The sequence below is a fragment of the Epinephelus fuscoguttatus genome, linkage group LG23 (genome assembly GCF_011397635.1).
Source record: "Epinephelus fuscoguttatus linkage group LG23, E.fuscoguttatus.final_Chr_v1".
In the NCBI taxonomy this organism is placed as follows: domain Eukaryota; kingdom Metazoa; phylum Chordata; class Actinopteri; order Perciformes; family Serranidae; genus Epinephelus; species Epinephelus fuscoguttatus.
In genome coordinates this window covers 25,831,183-25,851,120 of record NC_064774.1, presented here as the reverse complement: position 1 = coordinate 25,851,120, position 19,938 = coordinate 25,831,183, and the positions used below count along the sequence as shown (strand labels likewise).

At 41.3% G+C, this 19,938-nt stretch overlaps 2 protein-coding genes across 4 annotated transcripts in view; one reads left to right on the top strand and one right to left on the bottom strand.

Moving 5' to 3' along the window:
* The window catches only part of LOC125883647 (carbohydrate sulfotransferase 12-like), a 43,607-nt gene extending 33,683 nt beyond the window's left edge, over positions 1-9,924 (top strand). For both annotated transcript variants that reach the window (XM_049568098.1, XM_049568099.1), the window contains 6 exons: positions 160-3,290; positions 4,032-4,151; positions 4,471-4,646; positions 4,794-4,937; positions 5,019-5,326; positions 9,369-9,924. In XM_049568098.1, the coding sequence (XP_049424055.1) occupies positions 4,049-4,151; positions 4,471-4,646; positions 4,794-4,937; positions 5,019-5,326; positions 9,369-9,609 (972 nt within the window). In that variant the 5' untranslated portion in view covers positions 160-3,290; positions 4,032-4,048 and the 3' untranslated portion in view covers positions 9,610-9,924. The remainder of the gene's footprint in view (positions 1-159; positions 3,291-4,031; positions 4,152-4,470; positions 4,647-4,793; positions 4,938-5,018; positions 5,327-9,368) is intronic.
* A 1,553-nt stretch (positions 9,925-11,477) lies between these two features.
* Positions 11,478-19,938, bottom strand: part of sema4f (sema domain, immunoglobulin domain (Ig), transmembrane domain (TM) and short cytoplasmic domain, (semaphorin) 4F) — a 63,602-nt gene continuing 55,141 nt past the window's right edge. For both annotated transcript variants that reach the window (XM_049569042.1, XM_049569043.1), the window contains exons 4-15: positions 17,902-18,000; positions 17,020-17,131; positions 16,779-16,898; positions 16,442-16,596; positions 16,161-16,342; positions 15,707-15,848; positions 15,361-15,574; positions 14,960-15,069; positions 14,692-14,837; positions 13,638-13,693; positions 13,340-13,530; positions 11,478-13,148 (exon numbers count right to left, since the gene is read on the bottom strand). In XM_049569042.1, coding sequence (XP_049424999.1) covers positions 12,423-13,148; positions 13,340-13,530; positions 13,638-13,693; positions 14,692-14,837; positions 14,960-15,069; positions 15,361-15,574; positions 15,707-15,848; positions 16,161-16,342; positions 16,442-16,596; positions 16,779-16,898; positions 17,020-17,131; positions 17,902-18,000 — 2,253 coding nt within the window. In that variant the 3' untranslated portion in view covers positions 11,478-12,422. The remainder of the gene's footprint in view (positions 13,149-13,339; positions 13,531-13,637; positions 13,694-14,691; positions 14,838-14,959; positions 15,070-15,360; positions 15,575-15,706; positions 15,849-16,160; positions 16,343-16,441; positions 16,597-16,778; positions 16,899-17,019; positions 17,132-17,901; positions 18,001-19,938) is intronic.

Sequence of the window (19,938 nt, the reverse complement as noted above, 5' to 3'; positions counted from 1 at the left end):
TCACATAAATCTGCCTTGGAGTCACTTCAGTGGAAGAATATTCTGTAAGGGTGAGAGAGCTGTATTTCAGTCACAAGTGAATTCATGTACCACGATGGACACAACATAGCACACTGTGTTGTTGCCATGTCATGAAGTGGTTTTGTTTTTCCCCATTAGGCACAAAAGGCCATCTTTTTAGAGACTGTGAGTGAAAAGATGAGGTACTTTTACTCAGTGATGACATATCTGAAGGAAATGGGAGAAGAATCTGAAGAATTTCTGACACTGGAGAGAAACATGGAGAACCTCAAGACCTTTGCAGATGAGGAGAATAAGAAGGTGGATGCAGAAATAGAGAAAACTGAACAGGAACTGAGAGCTATGGGGAAAATAATCAAAGCCCTGGAGAAAGGTCATGCTGAACTGTAACTTCCATGTCAATCAGTGCCTATTGTAGAGACAAATTTATCATTACCCTATATTTACATGTAATATCCTGTTGTTTAGAGAGTATTCTGCTTTCCTTTTGTGTGCAAGTTTTCACTTCACTGTGTACTGTCATGGAAAACTACTGTATAACCTTTAACTTTATGTAACCTGTGCTCTGTAGTGGAATACTGCATTTACTGCCTACATGACTGTTCTCATGTAATCCAAAAACATACAGAACCGGTTCCAGCTGGCTGCCATCTTTGCAACTGCATACCCTCATTTATTTAGTTTTGAGCCAAAAGTATTAAAGTCTTGGACAAAAGACAGACCCGTAGACAAGAGATCAACTATGACCTAAAGAGTTAACTACAACATAGGTTAGAGGACAGGAGCTGACAGTCTTTGCAGTTGTGGGTGTTTGGTTTACTGGAATCATTCTAAAAGCTGAAACTCTGAGAGTTAAATGTTCTTTCAGACTTGTTTTTAACAAAAAAGAAATGGTGGGTGCCCATTTCATTTTATGAAGCCTCTTTAATGGTGTAAGAAGTTTCACTTTTGTTATAATCACATACTGACCCCTGGTGGTCATAGTAAAGAATGCAGTTTCCTGAAAACAGCAAAAGCCAAAAACTCAGCAATGGTATGATTCAAGCTACTGGAGAGTAAAAGCCTGTGAACTTAGTAAGTATACATTCCAAAAACGTAACACTCTGGACACTGAGAGTTTGAACAAGCAGATCTGATCAACATCAGCAACATGGCGCCATACATTCAAATAAATGGTGGGTGCCCATTTAATTTAGTCAAAAACAGTGAATGTAAATTCAGTTTCCTGTACTGTTACTGACTTCCTTTCACCATTTTGCATTGCTAATCACATTCTCATGTGTCTGTCACAGCTGCTTCCATGGTTGAAGTCACACAAGACAGGAGGTTGATTGAATTGTATTTAAGATCTTTGCCTATTAAAGCAGTGCTATAGGAAGTTCATTTTGACACCACTGGCCAGAAATCCCAATATCCCAATAATTCATTTTAAACATATTGTACTGTAGAGCACTAGACTTCTGCACCTCCTCTTGGCTGTTTTCAGGCCATGACAGGATACTTCAGCCAATCACAGGTCATTTCACATAGAGGGCATTCCTGCTGGCTGTTCTGCACATGCTGGTGTGCGTGTCCCTTCAGTGAAAGCCTGATTCAATGGCAGAGAATCCTGCAGAGAATGTTGCCTCTGCAGCATTGGCAACAAATGCCTACACTGCAAAGCAACCCATGACAGGAAGATCGGCTTGTCAGAAATAGAGTCTAAAAGAGAGTCTGACAAAATAAAACATGTGTCAATATTGTAATAATAATATTATAATATCATAATATTCAGAGATCAAGAGAAAATGTTGATAATAATTTAGCCTTCTGCTAACGGAAACCAAAGGCTCACAGCTGTGACTTCATGTTCATGTTTATGTAACTAATGTTACCTAGAGCGTTGAATCACAGTGTGTCCTCCGCCTCACTCCCCACCACTACAGACAACCTCACTGGGAGGTGAGTAAAAATGCTGATACACATTTGCTACAGGAGTAGCAGCTGCAACTTTTTGACAGCTGCAGTTACTTAGAAACAGAAGACGTCAAGTCAAGTCAATTGTATTTATGTAGCCCAATACCACAAATCAAAAATTTGCCTCAAGGGGTTTCAGGAAAAGTCAGAGGACACCAAAGTCAGTATGGTTCATCATCTGGGGACAAAGAACTATCCATCCCATGGTTACAGAGCCCCAAGAGGCAAGGTATAAAAAAATTGCAGGCAATAACTTTACCTGTTAGGAGACCTCTTAGGAGATACATTATCTCCTACATACAAGATGTATCTCCTACATAGGAGAGATAATATCTCATATATAGGAGATAATATCTTGTACATAGCAGATAAACTTCTCTTTTGGACAGCATTGCTTACAAAATATTTTCACCTTGCTTCTTAGGGCTTCATGCGTCAAAATATTTCAGTCTAACCCCAGATTTATCTGGCAGAGGGATTTAAATTTGAACATTAATAAGGATTCCTGGACAAGGATCATCTCCAGTGCAGGCTGGTTTACATGAGAAGCTTGGTGAAAATGTACAAGTTATAAGATACTTCATTGATATTATACTGTATAATATCTTACACCAGTCTGTCTTCATAAAATGGGTTTGCTAGAAAATAATCTATGCTGGGAATGTAAAAGGCAGGAAGGCACCTTTATCCAAGCAATGTGGGCCTGTCCTCGAGTTCTACCTTTCTGACGAGAGATAATCAAAACAATACAAGAGTGGCTAGGTGTGCCTGTTCCTCAATCAGTTCAACTTTGCCTCTTGGGGGACAGATCATGTCTACCCAAGATCTCCTAACCAGCATTTGCTTTACCCCTAACAGGCTTTATCTCAGCTGCTAGGGTCATCCTTCACAACAGGAAAAGTTGTTCTACACAGAGAGTAATATTGTAAAGTAACTTACTACTTTCAAATGAAGCCAGCTAGTTATATGTAATATAGTACATTTTGAGAGTAACTTGCCCAGCACTGTTTATGTAGTGAAGAGACCACTGACGTCCCCTTATTCATGTCTGGAAAAAAACAAGCTAATGAAATCATTAAATAAGCAAGGAGGAGGGGCTGAATTGTATGGCTTGGAGGACAATGTTGCAGAGTCAATATTGGCTGTTGTCAACTGCCCATTCATATGGTTGTTTATCTTCCACTTTACAGTTCACTCTGGTCTCATCAATGCCATCACAGTGCACTTGTGGAGTAAAGATTGTGACACGATTTTGTAGGCTGAGGTATTAATTAGTGATTTCCTCCGCGATCGTCAGAGAACTTCGCAGCAAGGTGAGTGATGTGATCATCCATTATGTGATATTTCTAGGTTGCTGCGGCACAGTAGAATCAATTTGTGTTTGGTCTATTATGTGTAGAACACTGAAACAAATGTATGTGACTTCAGCTTCAATGTAATTGTGAATTTTGGAATCATACTCAGTTAAAGTGTTATCAAAAACTTTACCATCCAATATGTCTTGCATTACACTATGTATGTGTAGCTTTTGTGACTGGAATTCATACAGTATTCAATTAAGAAAATATATGAGATAATCACTTTTTTCCTTAAAGAAATACTTCAACCACAAAATAAATATTTGTATATCAGTTACTCGCCTGGTGTTACGTTGAATTCACAAGGAAAACTCTGTTTTTCTTGCATGCCTCAACAATGAGCGAAGAATCCCTAAACTGAGAAAATGTTTGATCAAGTCACGGGGGTCCGAGTTTAACAAGTGCAAAACTATAACAAAATATCCATTTACAAACCTTTACACAACCCATGCAGTATAATTTAAGTCTCATTTATCCAGTTGTATGTTCAGTACTTCCCAAACACATGCATTTTCCCTAAAACCTTAGGTTCACCGTGGAGGCATACAAGAAAAACAAGTTTTCTTTACGAATTCAAAGTAACATGGGGTCGAGTAACTGATATACAAAAGATCATTTTGCAGGTGGAGATTTCCTTTAATCACTCACTTCTTAGAATTCCATAAATTCAGCGTTCTTTTATCGTTTCTGGTTCAGTGACAACCGCAGCCACCATGGCAGCATACAGAGGATTCTTGCTGCTCCTCAAATTAGCTGGATTCATGTTTCTCAGCGTGTTCTGCTTTTACCAATGGGACATGTCACAGGATAAGAGAGGTACAGCATGTGTGTTTGTGGAGATCTTACTCTTCCTGCTGTGTATCCTGCTCCTGGTTAATGCTTTGTTTGTACTTGTGCTCTGCTGCCTGTGAAATGAATGGGGAGTTAGTTGATGGATTAGTAGATGGTGGAGCTGTGACCTCTCCTCTGATTACTTCTGGATTATTGTGGCTCACATTTAACCTGATATTTCTCTAACAAAGTGGGACTTTGAGAAAGGCAAATGTTTGGCATTTAGCTTTCACCAATACCAAAATGAATTCAGCTGTGATCATTTTAGACAGTTACAACACATATTCCTACTCTTCTGTCACAGTGGAGAGAATCCGTCAGCTGCAGGAACAGAGAAAGCAGCTGCTAAGAGAAATGTGTGATGGTGACGAAGGGGTCTTTCCTGAGGGGAGGCAGAGTTTAGAAGATTTGAGTGACAATGAGCTGAAGCACCTCATTGTGGATGACAATCACGGCATCATCTACTGTTACATTCCCAAGGTGATACTAACATGAACATACCCAGGAACTTCAGTTTCAGAGCAAATTTTCCAAATCACTAATCTGCACATCAGCAACATTATTCATCACTTATTATTTTCACTGCCTCTATAGGCTGCAGACTTGTAGTCTTGTTCTTATCTACAGGTGGCGTGCACCAACTGGAAGAGGGTTATGTTTGTCCTTAACATGAGTGCACCCTATCAGGACCCCATGTCCATAGCTGGTGACATGGTCCACCTCCCCAAAACGTTCACGCAGCTAAACAGTTTCCCAAGACAAGAGATGAAGGTCAGTTCATACAGTGAAATCAGATGTGCTCCTAAAGTTACAAACAGAAAGCATCAGTGTGTACTTGTTTGTTGGCTACAGGTAAAGCTAAAGCACTACACCAAGTTCCTCTTTGTCCGGGACCCATTCGTCCGTCTCATCTCCGCCTACCGAAACAAGTTCCAGCGGCACAATGAGTACTTCTATCAACACTTTGGTCGGGACATTCTGCGCCTGTATGCTAACCAGTCTGATCCACCAGAGACAGAGGACGAGGCTTTTGCCTCTGGCATACGCCCATCATTTTACAACTTTATTCAGTACCTGCTGGACCCACAGACAGAAAAGGAAGTCCCCTTCGAACCCCACTGGAGGCAGATGCACCGTCTGTGCCATCCCTGCCTCATACAGTAAGGCCGCTTCAGTAAATTATTATTTATTTTAATGTCTGACTTTCAAAAAACGAAAACTAATTTAGCTCAGCCTTGGTGTTTTTCTGTCCATAATGTGACTTTCCCTCTAGTATTTTCAGTATGTAGTCCAGTGAGAGAGTGTGTTTCACAAAGTTAGGGCAATTATGAGAGACAGTTTCAAGAACTAATGTTCACAGTTGCTGCAGCTGAGGCCAGAACATCCTGATTTGTAGGCTCAATCCAAATGTCCGGGCTTTACTGCACTTTCTCAACTAGCGGACTTTGCAGGCTCGTTAACAGGAAGTCTGCAAGTACTGAGGACTGTTCAAATCTACAATTCATCCAGTCCACAGGGGGCCTCAACCTGACTTTCTGCAGACTTTCAGAGAGTCCGCTTGGGTGCAAACATCACCAAATTTCACAGATTTAATTGCCCACAATTCAATGCAATACAGACGTGAAAATTGTAGTTTTTATCAAACTGTATTTTCAGCCTACCCTATTAATGTTGTGCAGTGTAATGCCAAATATATAGGCAAAGAAATATTGCAAAAAAAAAAAAAGAAAGTCTTCCAATATAAGTAATATTCAATTTATTTAGTCATAGTCTGGCCCTTCTTTGCAAACACGCAAACATTTTATCAGCAATGATGGAAACAAACTTAAGGCCTGTCCATCAGGGACTTTACAGCCTTGCAGTCTTGCACACTCACAGACTTGATGTAATGGCAGTCAACATGTCACAGTATGAACGACTGACGTCTGCAAGGGCTCAGTCCACAAGTCCAAAGGGTGGACATTTGGATTCCGCCTAAAGCTTTTTACGCTCAATGTTACATAGGCTACGGACACGGATGGAGCCTTCTGTCAGTACATGCATTTATTTCATCCCTCTTTGTGCATGTCTTCTTAAAATTTCCAGATACAGATGAAATGGAGTAGCACTTCTGGAAATCTTGGGGGCAGTGTAGTGTACATCAAGCTGAACAGAACAATGAACATGTCGCAATGTTATTAATTGCCTCACAGACTACCACTGATTGTTGTCTGAAACTTTGACTCTGCCCTCTTGTGCTGTCCACTGACCTTTTCTTGCCAGCATAAAAGAAACAAGGAAATATGAGGGCTGTGACTTTTACAATGTTTGAAATAGACAGATCCGTTTTCGCATGTAAAGGGAGAATAAATACGCCATAAGTCCCAAGTACGGGTTAAGCTCCAAAGACCCTTGACTCTCCATACTGCAACTAGACAACAGGCCAGAGAGACACTGACTACAAAACTGTTTCACAGGCTGAATAGTACTTCTAATGATAAGTGATCTGATCTGATCTTAATCTGATCTATATTCAGGTCACAGACTCTGTCCTTTACCTTGAAATGTTGAGTATGACACCACCTGTCATTCACGTACATACAGACGCCTCTGCCGCATTTTTTGCCCATGTTTGCACGACCTTACTACCTGCCTCGAGAGTTCTCCCATGTGATTGTCCTAGTGGTGTACATCCCTCCATCGGGTAATGGGAAGGCTGCCACAGAGACAATATCGAGAGTCACACATGACTTACTGCGCTCCTCTCCAGGTGCGCTGGTTACAATAAATGGGGACTTTAACCACTGCTCTCTTTCCTCCTCTCTGCCGTCCTTTAAACAAATGGTGTCCTGTCCTACTAGAGGTGACAAAACTATAGACTTGTTTTTTTACAAACGTTAAGGACGGTTTTGTCCATAAATTGCTTCCTCCGCTGGGTCAATCTGACCATAACTTGATATCCTTGACATCCAGTTATTCACCTGTGACATGGAAACATCCGATTATGTCCAAAACAGTGCGCATCTGGTCGGAGGACGCCTGTGAAACTTTACGAGGATGCTTTGAATGCACTGATTGGTCTGTGTTCTTTGATGGTGACAATGATCTGGACAGTATATCTGACAAAGTTACTTGTTATATCAACTATTGTGTCGAGTCTGTAATTCCTAAAAAAATCAAAATCTTCCCGAACAACAAAGTGTGGGTTAGAAGTGAGGTTAAGGCTGCTATTATTAAGAAGAAGGCTGCTTTCTACAGTGGTGATAAGGCTAGAATTCAAGATGCTCAAAAGGAGCTGAAAGCCATTATTAGACAGGGCAAACATAAATATAAAGAAAGAGTTGAAGGACATATGTCCAGTAGCAACACAAGGGGGCTTTGGAATGGTATGAAATCTATTACTGGATATGGGAGCAGCAATCCCAAGTTTTGTAGTTTGGGTATAAAGGCAAATGATGCCAACAGTTTCTTTGCAAGGTTTGATGAATTTGACTTTTCTTCTTTACATGAGAATATTCTCTCCTCACTTAGGCTGAGCAGCTGTGAGGACTGTAGCCCAGCTATTTCTTTTGACACTGAGGAGGTTCGTCAGCAGTTAAGGCATATTAGAGCCAATAAGGCAGCAGGCCCTGATGGTGTCCATCCACGCACCTTAAAAGTCTGTGCCGACCAGCTGTGTTCTGTCCTTCACTCAATGTTTTTAATGTCTCTGTCTTCTGTAAAAATACCAGTTTTATGGAAAACATCTTGCCTTGTCCCCATTCCAAAGAAAGCCAATGTGTCTAGCAATCTTGCTAACCTGAGACCTATAGCGCTGACTTCACACATTATGAAGTGTTTTGAGAGGGTTGTCCTGAATCCCTTAACTAGGCAGGTGTCAGTCTTTCAAGATCCTTTGCAATTTGCATACAGGAAGGGTGTGGGGGTAGATGATTTTTCTAGTGCTTTTAATACATTACAGCCACATATTTTAGCTAACAAATTAAATAATTTTAAACTGCTTAATACAACAATTGCCTGGATTTGAGACTATCTTTTGGCACAACCTCAGTTTGTCAGGCTCAGTAACAAATTGTCTGACACCATTTTTAACCAACACAGGAGCACTTCAAGGCACAGTTTTATCTCCTTTTTTATTCTCACTTTATACCGCCAACTTCAGACATAGTCAGCCATCCTGCCTGGTGCAAAACTTTTCTGATGACACCGCCTTAGTGGGTCTGCTTAACCAGAGCAATGATGTGGCCTATAGAAACGAAGTCCAATCATTTTCCAGCTGGTGTGACTCTAACTTCTTAAAGTTAAACGTAGGGAAGACTAAGGAGTTAGTGATTGATTTTAGAAAGAAAAGAGAGGAGGTCCTTCCATGGTCAGGAGATCGAAATTGTCGGGTCTTATAGGTACCTTGGTACCAATTTGGACAGTAAACTCAACTGGAAAGACAACACTGATGTCCTAATCACGAAAGCTCAGTCTAGAATTTTCTTTTTGTGAAAACTTAGATCCTTTGACCTCAGCACAAAACTCTTAAATGTCTTTTATCACGGTATCTTGGCTAGTGTTCTCTTTTATGCTGTGCTTTGCTGGGGGGCCAGCATATCTGTGGATGACAAAAATAGGATCAACAAGTTGGTCAAGAGAGCTGGCTCAGTTATTGGTCTTAGACTCACTCGAGGTCACTGTGGAGAAGAGAATGAGGTCAAAAGTCAAAATGGTTCTGCTCTTTGAAGGCCACCCACTCCACAGTGTTTTTAAAGGACTCACTAGCTCTTTCAGTGAGCGACTGGTTATGCCTCGGTGCTCAACTGAACGACTGAGAAGGTCTTTTGTTCCTGCAGCAGTCAAATATTTTAATGAACACTGTTAACTGTCCCGCTGCGGGTTTTTATGTTTTTATGTATTCATTTGTTTATTTATGTATCATCATGCTATTATGTTATTGATTATGTCTTGATTGGCCTTTATCATGTCTCAGTGGCTCTTAATCACGCTTTGATGGTCTCCTGTGTTATCTGTTATGTAATATATTTGTGCTGTTTGTTGGCTGTATGGTTTGACCCGGTGGCAAACCAGTTTCCCTACTGGGATTAATAAAGCTTTCTAATCTAATTAATGTATAAAATTGTTGGAATGCCCCTTTAACATTCACAAACTACCAATTAATTCTACGTTAATTCAAAACAGTGTAATTTTTTCAGCTGGTTGGTTTGTTTTACCTCTTAGGTATGATTTTGTTGGCCATCAGGAGACTCTCCAGCAGGATGCTGAACAGCTGCTGAAGATGTTGAAGCTAGAGGACGACATCAAGTTCCCTCCTTCCTATGAAAACATGACTTCCCCTGCTTCTATGTTGGACTGGTTCAGCACAGTGCCCCTAGAGGCCAGGAGGAAGCTGTACGAGCTCTATGAGATGGACTTCAGGCTCTTTGGCTACAGAAAGCCTTCTGAACTGCTTGATGGTTAAGATGACGGCATGATTTGGACTCCAGTCTTCCCCATACAGCCGAGGGACATTAAAGCCACAGTATTTAAGAACAATTACTAGGATCTTATGCAGATAAATTATGACATGGAAATGACCAATATTTTACGAATTGCCTTTCCCAAAAACAGGCATGTATGCGCTGAGATACAGCTCACTTTCCCCCCCACTGATAGGGTGATGAACTTCACTTGTTTGTGAAAATAGTCTGTGTAAAGTATCATGTGAATATTTCTATTTTTTTTTTATTTCACACAAGAGTGTTTCAATACGTGCATGTTTCCACACTGTCAAAGGTCAAGGTTCTATGATTAAATGCACTTTCCTATTGTGTTACATGTAGTAAATAAATTTCACTTTGAAATGTGCAGGCAGGAGCTAGGTGGCTTTTATTATTTACAAGTATTCGAGTAAACGTATGCAGACACACACTCTCTCTCACCATATGCTCACACAAGATGCAAAAAGCTGCAGTATTCAGCAGGATTGCACAAAAAGTAAAATATTTTCGTTTTTCATCCCACTCACCATTATAATTTTACCTCAGATAGAAAGACGACTTCAAGGACAATTGAAGATGAGGCTGATGATCAGCTCTTAAGAGAAATTGATTGCTCCTTTGTCTTCCCTTTAAGTGACTGGAGCAAGGAGAACACACTCTTGACTATTCATCAACTTCTTAACACATCAGTCGGAGGGCAAAAGGAGCACTTCACTAATCAAATATTTGGTGTCAAATAAAAAATGCTCTTCCTCATTCCAAAAACAGTAATCCAAGTTGCACTTCAAAACATGAATCAGAGGCCTCTGGTTGAACAATTAAACCTTAATAAATGTGAGTGTTGTTTCCAGTTGGTTTACATCAGCTGCATGGAGTGAGGTCCGAAATATTCTGAGTGCTGAGTGAACTAGAATCCCATTTTATGGTTGTATGCCTCTGTGTGCCAGATCAGTTGCACTTACATCAGTTTCAAGATGGGCACACAAGATGAGTGTCACTAATTCAGTATCTAACCACATGTAACCTCTTCTGTTCCTGAGATATGACGTCGAGTCATGGCCAGAAACGTATTTTTGTAGAACATTATGATGTTCCAGTGAGGTTGACCTTTGACCTTTTGGATATAAAATGACACAAGTCATCATTTTATTGTATTATAAAGAAGGAACGTGTGAAATTTTGTCAAAATCAGTGTATGAATTCTTGAGTTATGGCCAAAAACATTTTTTGTAAGGTCACAGTGACCTTTGACATATGACCACCAAAATCTAAATATTTCATTGTTGAGTCCAAGTGGATGATTGTGCCAAATTTGAAGAAATTTCCTAAAGGTGTTCTTGAGATATCGAGTTCACAAGGATGGGACACATGGATTTATGGACAAAATCTAAAAATTTCTAAAACAAATTAAATCTATATTAAGACTTTGACATACATTTTTTTAATTTGAAAATTAGCTTAGCATTGAGTCTGTTAATGGGAAAAAAACAAAACAATAAAACAACTACATCTTTTTGTTTGAGAGAAGTTGGTAACGAGGCTAGCTGTTTTCATCATATTTACCACACAGATAGGTTTTAATCTTGACATCTAATCTCATTTTGGCAACAGAGTGTATTCTATGTAACTATTCCTGTCACAGCTGTTTAGTTACACACGTGGGCAAAATGGATTCTTAAGGTATCATCGGTGTATTTGCAGAATTCACTTACAGGTTTGGTCCACTTCTGGGCAGGTAGGAGAAGCACACGCAACCCCTTGATTCAAATCTTTCTCACAACCAGATTTTTACCAGACAGTGTGGGAACAGTGAAGCCAAGCTAACAGCAAAGTTTTTTTCAGATTTATTACAAAACAACATGACAAAAACAATACATTTTTAAAGTTGAAATCCACACTCACAAAACGAGGTGATGGTGGCATTGTGTCTGGTAAGGTCCATTCTATGCAAAATGAATTTCACATCCTTTTGAAAATCATTTGCCTTTTGTTTCAGTAACTGTGAAGGTGAACAGTGTCAGATCTGAGCAGCTGTCAGTTACTTGCATCTGCTGTGCATCTTGAGCTTTCCACACTGACACAGATCATCTCCTTGACCTCTGCGGCAGTGTAGGCAGGGACAGCCCCGTCACAGTCACTGTAGCCCATCTGAGGAACTCTCTTTATGGTACTTTAGTCTCTGACAGTGACATGTCTCTGTTTGAAGCCCAGGACCGGTGCAGTCTCTATGGCTCAGCAGTCCTTTGGTGCCTTTGGACCCGTCAAGGTCTGGGATCTGAGTGGTGTGTCAGAGAGAGGGATAGAAGTCGAGAGAGAGGTGCTGAGAGATTCAAAGTGCACTTTACTTTTGCAGTGCCATCAGGAGAAGAGAATGAGAGCGCAAACAACAACAACAGAAGTTAAGGAGAAAGACAATATGGCTTTTCAGTGTCTACACATGTAGGCATTTCATCTTTGATTTTTTTTAACATTTAAATTGCGCAATATCACACTTGGCTGCGTATCCACAATCTAATGTTCAGACTGCTTATATTTACATTTATATTACATCTGACACATTTATTTAGCTGTGGCTCTCGTCCTGTGTGACTCACAACGCTGTAACATGTTTTCTCTCTCACATGCTTAGACATAAACTTATCATATATTTCTCAAATATCTCTGTAGTCTCTCTTCATGCCACGGCTCCCGTTCAAAGGCATCTGGCAGTAGTCATTTTGTATCCCTCCTGGTATCATTCAGTTTTTTAGAGGATGCAAAACGGTGCAATCAATAGTATATTTATATCACCTCTTCATATTGAACTTTCTTCACACTTAGCCAGTGGTGCTTGTGATTTAAACATGGGAAAGCTGGCCAACTCCTCCTCCAGTCCTTTTATTCCATCCCCCAACCCGTCCCCCAGCCCCTCGTCCACCTCGTCCCCCTCCCCTGACTCCCTCTCTACCCCCTCAGGCCTCACCCTCACCCTCTCCCCCGTCCTTCCATCCAGCAAGTCTGCAGCTAAAATTTCAGAGGTGAACTTCAGCCCGCTGCCACTTGTGTTGTTGGCGTACAGGACATTCCCATGGCCATTGCTGGGGTTGCTGTGGACCAGGGTGCCACTGTAGTTGTTGCCATGGTGACCACCATTACCCTGGTTGCTAAGGAGCGTTGTAGTCGTGTTAGTGGTCGCCGTCCCGTTACGTTTTTCTGTCAATCTGAATCCCTCGGACATCAGGCTGGCACTGCTAGGACTCTGTGGCGTGGCTGAGGAGCCCAGCAAATCCCGTCCTTTCTCGGATGACAGCGAATTATCTGGCAGGTGGTGACCCTGGCGGGCAATGCTGCGTCGATGCTTCAGGAAGTAGAGGAGAAATACGCCCAATGCTAAACCCAAGATGAAGAAAAGGATGTAGATGGCCAGGACGTGACGACCTCCTGCTGTCGCCACTGTTCCTTCTACACTTGGGTCTTCTAGTGTCAGATGATAGGCTGCTCTGCGGCAGGGGGTGGGCTCTCTGATACCCGGCCCCGCCTCCTGGAGAAGAACAGCATGACAGTTGTGTGAATTAGTGGGAAAAGACTTTGCATTTAGTGTCTAACATTTTCATATAGGCAACTGATAAAATGGTTGCAGCTAACACACTAACTGCCATGAAAATCATTTATAATAACTTCGTAACACCAGGACATAGGGTAAATTTGTTTCTGCATGTTTTGCCTGTGTACCTGGCATGTGCAGATATATTTCCCCAGGCTGTCCTCTGTGACAGTCACCTCCAGGTCAGAGTGGCGCTGCCTGGTTTGTCTGTGGGGAGGATGCTCCCAGCTACAGGGCCGGGGAGACAGCTGGACACATGGCAACAGGAGGTGCAATCCCTTGGAAACTCGCAGCTCCCTCATGGATGGGTTGCAGCGCCCTGGGGGAGACAATAAGCAGTTTGATAACAGAGAAACAGACATAAAGAGAATAAACAGAGAGACAATGTGTTCATATTATATAACATATAAAATAAGATACACTTACCCTCTCCTATATCACACTTTCTCAAGGCATCATCTATCATATCCCCTGGACCAGGCCTGGGTACACACAAAAAGGAGTCACACCTCTGTATCAGGTTTTAGTACTGAAACTACCTTCCTTGGTGCCTGCTTTTCTAAATATCTGTTCTAATCAGTCAACAGATTATTAATCATTTCATTTCCTTGAACTAATGACTAAGGAGAAATCCGGATCCTGTGGCTAGACCAGCTGGGGAACCACTGGTCTAGTGGATTGTAAATATTTGGTTTACACTTCCGAACACAACTGAAGCAACTGCTGTCTTGCTTTTGGTCAGGTGAGTAAACGTGCACGTGAATGTATTGCTGTCAGGATTACGTTACACGCTACAGTTAGCTAACTTTAGCAACTATTTTCTGCCTATTAGCTCAACCGTTCCCAGAGGTCTGTTGAAACAGCTTTAAAATTTGGGCCGTGGCTAAAAACACACAGAAGTTATCATAGCACATTGTAATCCCATCCAGCTCGAGGCATATTTAACACAGCACTTTCACGTTAACATTTGATGTAAGTTGACTCTGCTCCTAAGTCTGCTCATAAGTTTTTGTTTTTTCATTTACATCCTACTATTTTCAGGACTTAAAGTAGCCTTTGTTTTTTTCCCAATTCGACTTATTAGAGCAGCTGTAAACAGCGCAAATTATAGGCATTTGTGCAGCATTGGTAGCCTTTGCCTCCAGTTGCCTTCCCTCCATCTGGACAGCACAGAAATGTAAGACATCATATGCAAAAAAGTAATTAATACACAGAGATTACAGTTTTTATGCAGTTGTTGAAGTTTTTATTTCTCTTTTTGCTGCTGGTTATTCTAGAACTTTAAGGCATAAAGAAATTTTTTTCCTTTAAAGGTTTAAAACAATATACATAAAATTGTTAATGAATCTACTGTAAAAGAAAAATGGGTCAGATTTTACACATAACCAAACCATTTTCCTCCCCAATGCTGCTGCTGCCTGCCTCAGCTTTTCATTTTTGGAAGTCTTCCAGTTCATTGTGATGTTCCTGTAGTACTCACTCATCTGTTGTTGGCCTGCAGGCTCCCTCCATCCACACACAACCTAGTCCTCTGGCTTTGGCACACACCTCACAGCTGGGATACAGAGCGCAGCCTTCAGCCTGGACACGAGCCAGAGACAGAGGGCTGCCCACCAGAGCCTGGCCCTGGAGACACAGGGAACCATTACAGTACCACTGAGCAATATAACATATTTTTAGGCGCTGCAGATTAGTATATGCATGTGTGTTTGGTTGTGCAGTATGAGTGTAAATAAATGTGCAAATACCTTGTGCAGAAGTATATTGTTGACAGGCTCTTGTGCGGTGAACAGAGGAATCTCCTGCAGTAAGGTGGCGTTCTGGCCCACTACTGCCACCCTGTGGAGCTCCCCACGGTCTGCAACACAAACAAACACATAGCTCAATTATTTTTGTTTTATTTACAACATTTAATTCAGTTTATTTATTGTCATAAAATTCTGATTGATTTCCAAAGTATTAACATGTTGTATCCATTATTTAAAAAAAAAATTAGATCAAGATTATTTTGTTTTGCTATCTCAGTTCAGCTTTGATAACTTTCGTCTGCATTAGCTCTAGTTGTGACAGCCAGTTTGAATTTATCTCTTTACATTTTCTGTCCTTTATTCTGTCCTATCTTCTTATCCCTGCCTCCCTCTCTCCTCACCAGTTCCAAGGTGGAGCACTGCTCTCGTCATCTCCTCTGCGCCACCCTTCTGTGTTACAGCCAGCTTGGTGTATCTCATCCCCTTCCGCACCAGTAAGGGTGCTGCAGTAACACTGTTCTCCATCAGGGGGTGGTCCCTCACAAAGGTCAACACCTTGTCAGGAAGTTTCAGGGAGGACTCAAACCCTTCAGCCTTCAGCGCACTGTTCAGACACTAAAAAATGTGTAGGGAAGGAGAAAAAAAAGTGATTCATATTCATATCGTAGAATGCATTCAAGCTATTGCAATAAGTAGAGCTGGTGATAGTTCATAATGCAGTAGTTTTGTGGTTGGACAGTTTAGTACCTGGCCAGGCCTTGGTGTAGGGACAGGTTCAGGGTTGATCCAGTTCTCGCAGGTCTTCTTCAGCTCTTTAAAGGGACCGTCCATAACTTTGCTTATGTCAGACAGACTGAAAACACACACTGCTGACAACTCTTCACGCTCCCTAAAAAAGAAGAAAAAGAATGGTAAACACTAGTATATTAATACCAGGTGTAAACAGGCTCATAAGCCATGCTGTCTTTTTTTTGAGAGGAAAAATGGAAAAAAAAAATCATATTTAGGGTTAATTTCTAGGATGTTTAACATCAAAGAAATAGTTTGGAATTTTAAAATACAGTTAGCTTAGCTTAGCATAAAGGCTATAAATGGGGAAACTGCTAGCCTGGCTCTGCCTTGTAGTGACCGTGATGTTCAAAGGCAGCCAGGAAGTCAGAAATAGCTCCCCCCTCCCGCCCCTGCTTGTTCCTGAGCTTACCACTGGGAGGTGAATAGTCCGTAGAAGTGTGTGCTGCTGGGGTCGCCTGGTGTGTGCTCTGTGGTGAAAACATCAGTTAGGATGTTGTAGCGCTGACCGCTGGGTTTGTCCTCACACACAAGCTGGGCCTTGAGGAAGGTGGTCCAGCGCCGCTGCAGAGTCTTCATCCCTCCCACATCAGACTGAATAGACAGGGGAGAGAAAGAAAAGCCCAACCGTGAATTCATATTAGATTAACAATCAGTCAGTCAATCAATCATTAAATCAAGACGTTGAATTACCTTGCAGACTCGTGCCACCCTGGGCACTTTGACTTTGGTGAAAAGGTCATACTCTTTGGCCACCTCAGTGAAAAAGAAGTAGATTTTGTCATCGTCTCCTGTCGGGTTGTTGTCTGCGGACTGCTTTATAAAGGCTGAGCTCACAAACTCTGGGTCTGAGAAAGACACACACACACACACACAAACATAGACACATATGATTTCACTTTTCTCCCGTGCGAAATATGATCAAAGTTATTAATGTGAAAGTGTGTTTGTGTCTGTGCATGCCAACATATGTGAATATGAGGGTTTTCAAGTGCATGAGTGTGTGCAAGTGTGCATGTGTGTGTCTCACCACTCAGCCAGTTGATGGATCGCTCGGTTCGGATGCGCTCCTGCTCAGGGCCCGTTGCCCGGGAGATATCAAACAGTGTTCCCAGGAAGTTGCTGGTGGCTGCTGTGTAAAGGGTACCACCTAGACAAAGGAGAGAGAAAGACATGAGTTAGTACAAACCAATAAGGTTAGTATTCTGGTCAAAAAGATGACAAACAAACAAATAAATGAATCAGTCAATGCATCAAACAATCAGTCTCACCTGCCATAACAGCTGTGTAGTGCTGACTGGGCTCAAAGGGACACTTGCCCTTCCCCGTCTCCATCTTCACCCCTCCATCCTCTGCTTTCTCCAGGGTGAAGGAGGAGAGCTCCTGAAGGACGACAGGAAAAGAGAAGTTAGAACCACAAAGGGCGAGACTGAATTGTCAAATGAATTATGGTAATTATGTAAATTATTCTTTTTTTCACAGCTGTCTTGTGATTTATTATAGTCTAAATTAATTACAGAGAGTTTGAAGTTGATCTCTGCAGGTTGTCTGCTAAAAACGTCACTATAATTGACTCTAATTATGCTGTTTTATGCTAAAAGCTTTAGTGACTTTGGCACTCAAAGTACTTTCTAGAAAATGTCACTCACAACAAAACATCGAAAAGCTTTTGTTGGTTGACTGACACCAAACATTTTTCTCCTAAGTACAGAGGAAATGTGTGTGAGTGGAGTCTGAAAAAGACTAAAAAGTATAATGTGAATAAATTCACTGTAGTGGGAGGATAATAGTATGTGAATGCGTGTGTGTGTTTGTTTGCCCGTCTGCCTGTCCCGTTGGTTAAAGACTTGGGTGTGAATGAGTGTGCAAACTTGTCACAGAGATTCATTTGTAGCTCTTCATGCTCAAACTGTAGGTGCAACAGACACAGACACACAAGTACAGGGACAAACTTATGCAAGCGAACACACACCAGTTTGGAATTATAGTGTGTTGCAGCTGTGTGTGTGTGTGTGTGTGTGTGTGTGTGTGTGTGTGTGTGTGTGTGTGCAGATCCTCAGATGCAGATCTTCTCTGTAACGTCTCACTCAAATATGAATTCTCACACTCACACAGAAGGAAGGCCTCACATACACACACACACACAAACTAACCAGGAAGGCACACTGGGGGTCGAAGGCGTAGGTGCCACACACGTAGATGCGTCCATCACCCAGAAACTCCAGCAGACGGATGTAGTTTTTACAGTCGACCTGGAGGGGGAGACAAACACCCAGAAATTAAGACTAGCCAAACCACAACCTGGCTCAACTTCAAAAAAAAATTAGGAAAAAATATATACTGTAGATGTATCCATTTATCTGTTTCCATCCATTAGCAGAAGTGGTCTCTTATTAATCATGCTGAGCTTTAGAGGAAAGGTTGGAGTGAATTCTGAGAACAGCTGGGGTATTAATGATTGTGACTGGAAATTGGAGACCCCCACTGCTGGAGGAGACACATGAGACCCCCCTTTGTTACCAGCAAAGACCATCCATACTAATTCACACTAACATGGGCATGTAAAATGAAACTTAATCCACTCATTTTCATGCATAAATACAACCCAGATTTCGAAAAAGTTTGGACCCTGTGTAAAACATAATTAAAACAATGCAATAATTTGCTAATCTTTATCTACATGTATTCAGTTGAATACAGTCATGTTAAAACTGATCTATTTGATTGTTTTTTGTAATATACACTCATTCTACTGCAACACGTTCCAAAAAAGTTGGGACAAGAGCAACAAAAGAATGGGAAAGTTGTAGAATGCTCAAAAAACACCTGGATTATTCAGCAGGTAAACGGACTCATTGGTAACAGCAAAAAGCATCGAGACTGGGTTTGAAAGGGGCATCTTCAGTTATTCAAATGTGAGGATGTTCACTTTGTGAAAAAACTGTGTGGGTAAACAGTTTAAGAACAAAGTTTCTCAACACACAACTGCAAGGAATTTGAGGATTTCACCATCTAGAGAATCTGGTGAAATCTTTGTATGTAAGAGTCAAGGCTGAAAACCAACTCTGAATGGCTGTGACCTTTGACCCCTCAGGCTGCACTGCATTAAAAACCAACACGATTGTATAACAGATGTTACCACATGGGTTTGGGAACTCTTTGGAAGGCCACTGTCAGTAAACATCATTCATCACTGCATCTATAAATGCAAGTTAAGACTACCATGCAAAGTGAAAGCCAAATATCAACAACATCTAGAAAGAGCAGCGACTTTCCTGGACCTGAGCTCATTTGAGAAGGACTGACACAAAGCGGAAAAGTATGCTGTGGTCTGACTAATCCACATTTCATTTTGTTTTTGGAAATCATGGACATCGTGCCCTCCAGGCTGAAGAGGAAAAGGACTGTCCAAATTGTTACCAGTGCAAAGTTCAAAGCCAGCATCTGTGATGGTATGAGGGAGTGTTAGTGCCAATGGCATCACAGGTAACTTGCACATCTGCGAAAACACCATGACTGCTGAAAGTTAAAAACAGGTTTTGGAACATGTGGTGCCATCCAGATGACTTCGGTCTTATTCCAACAACACAATGCACGGCCACATTCTGCACGTGTCACAACAGCATGGCTTCACAGTCTTGGTATTAAACCAGCCTGCCTGCAGTCCAGACCTGACTCCCATTGAAAATGTGTGGTGCATTGTGAAGCACAAAATATGACAACTGACACCCTGGGCTGTTGAGCAACTGAAATCGCATATCAGGCAAGAATGGGAAAGAATTTAACTTTCAAAACCTCAACATTTAGTGCCCTCAGTTCCCTGACACTGAGTGTTTGTAAAAGAAAACTTGATGTCACATAGTGGTAACCATACCCCTGTCCCAACTTTCTGTCACATGTTGCAGGCATCAAATTCAGAATGAGTGTATATTCATAAAAAAAAAAAAAAAAAAGTTGATCACTTGGAACATTAAATATTTTGTTGTTTTACCATATTCAATTGAAAATAGTTTGGCTGTGGGTTCAGTTCCCACCTGTGGCCCCTTACTGCATGTCATCCCCTCTTTCTCCCCGCTTTCATGCTACCAATGTCCTATCAAAAAAAAAAAAAAAGTAGTCTTTAAAAAAAAAGGATTTGCAAATATTTACATTTTGTTTCTAAGTTTTTTAAGGTTTTTTTTTAGGATTGT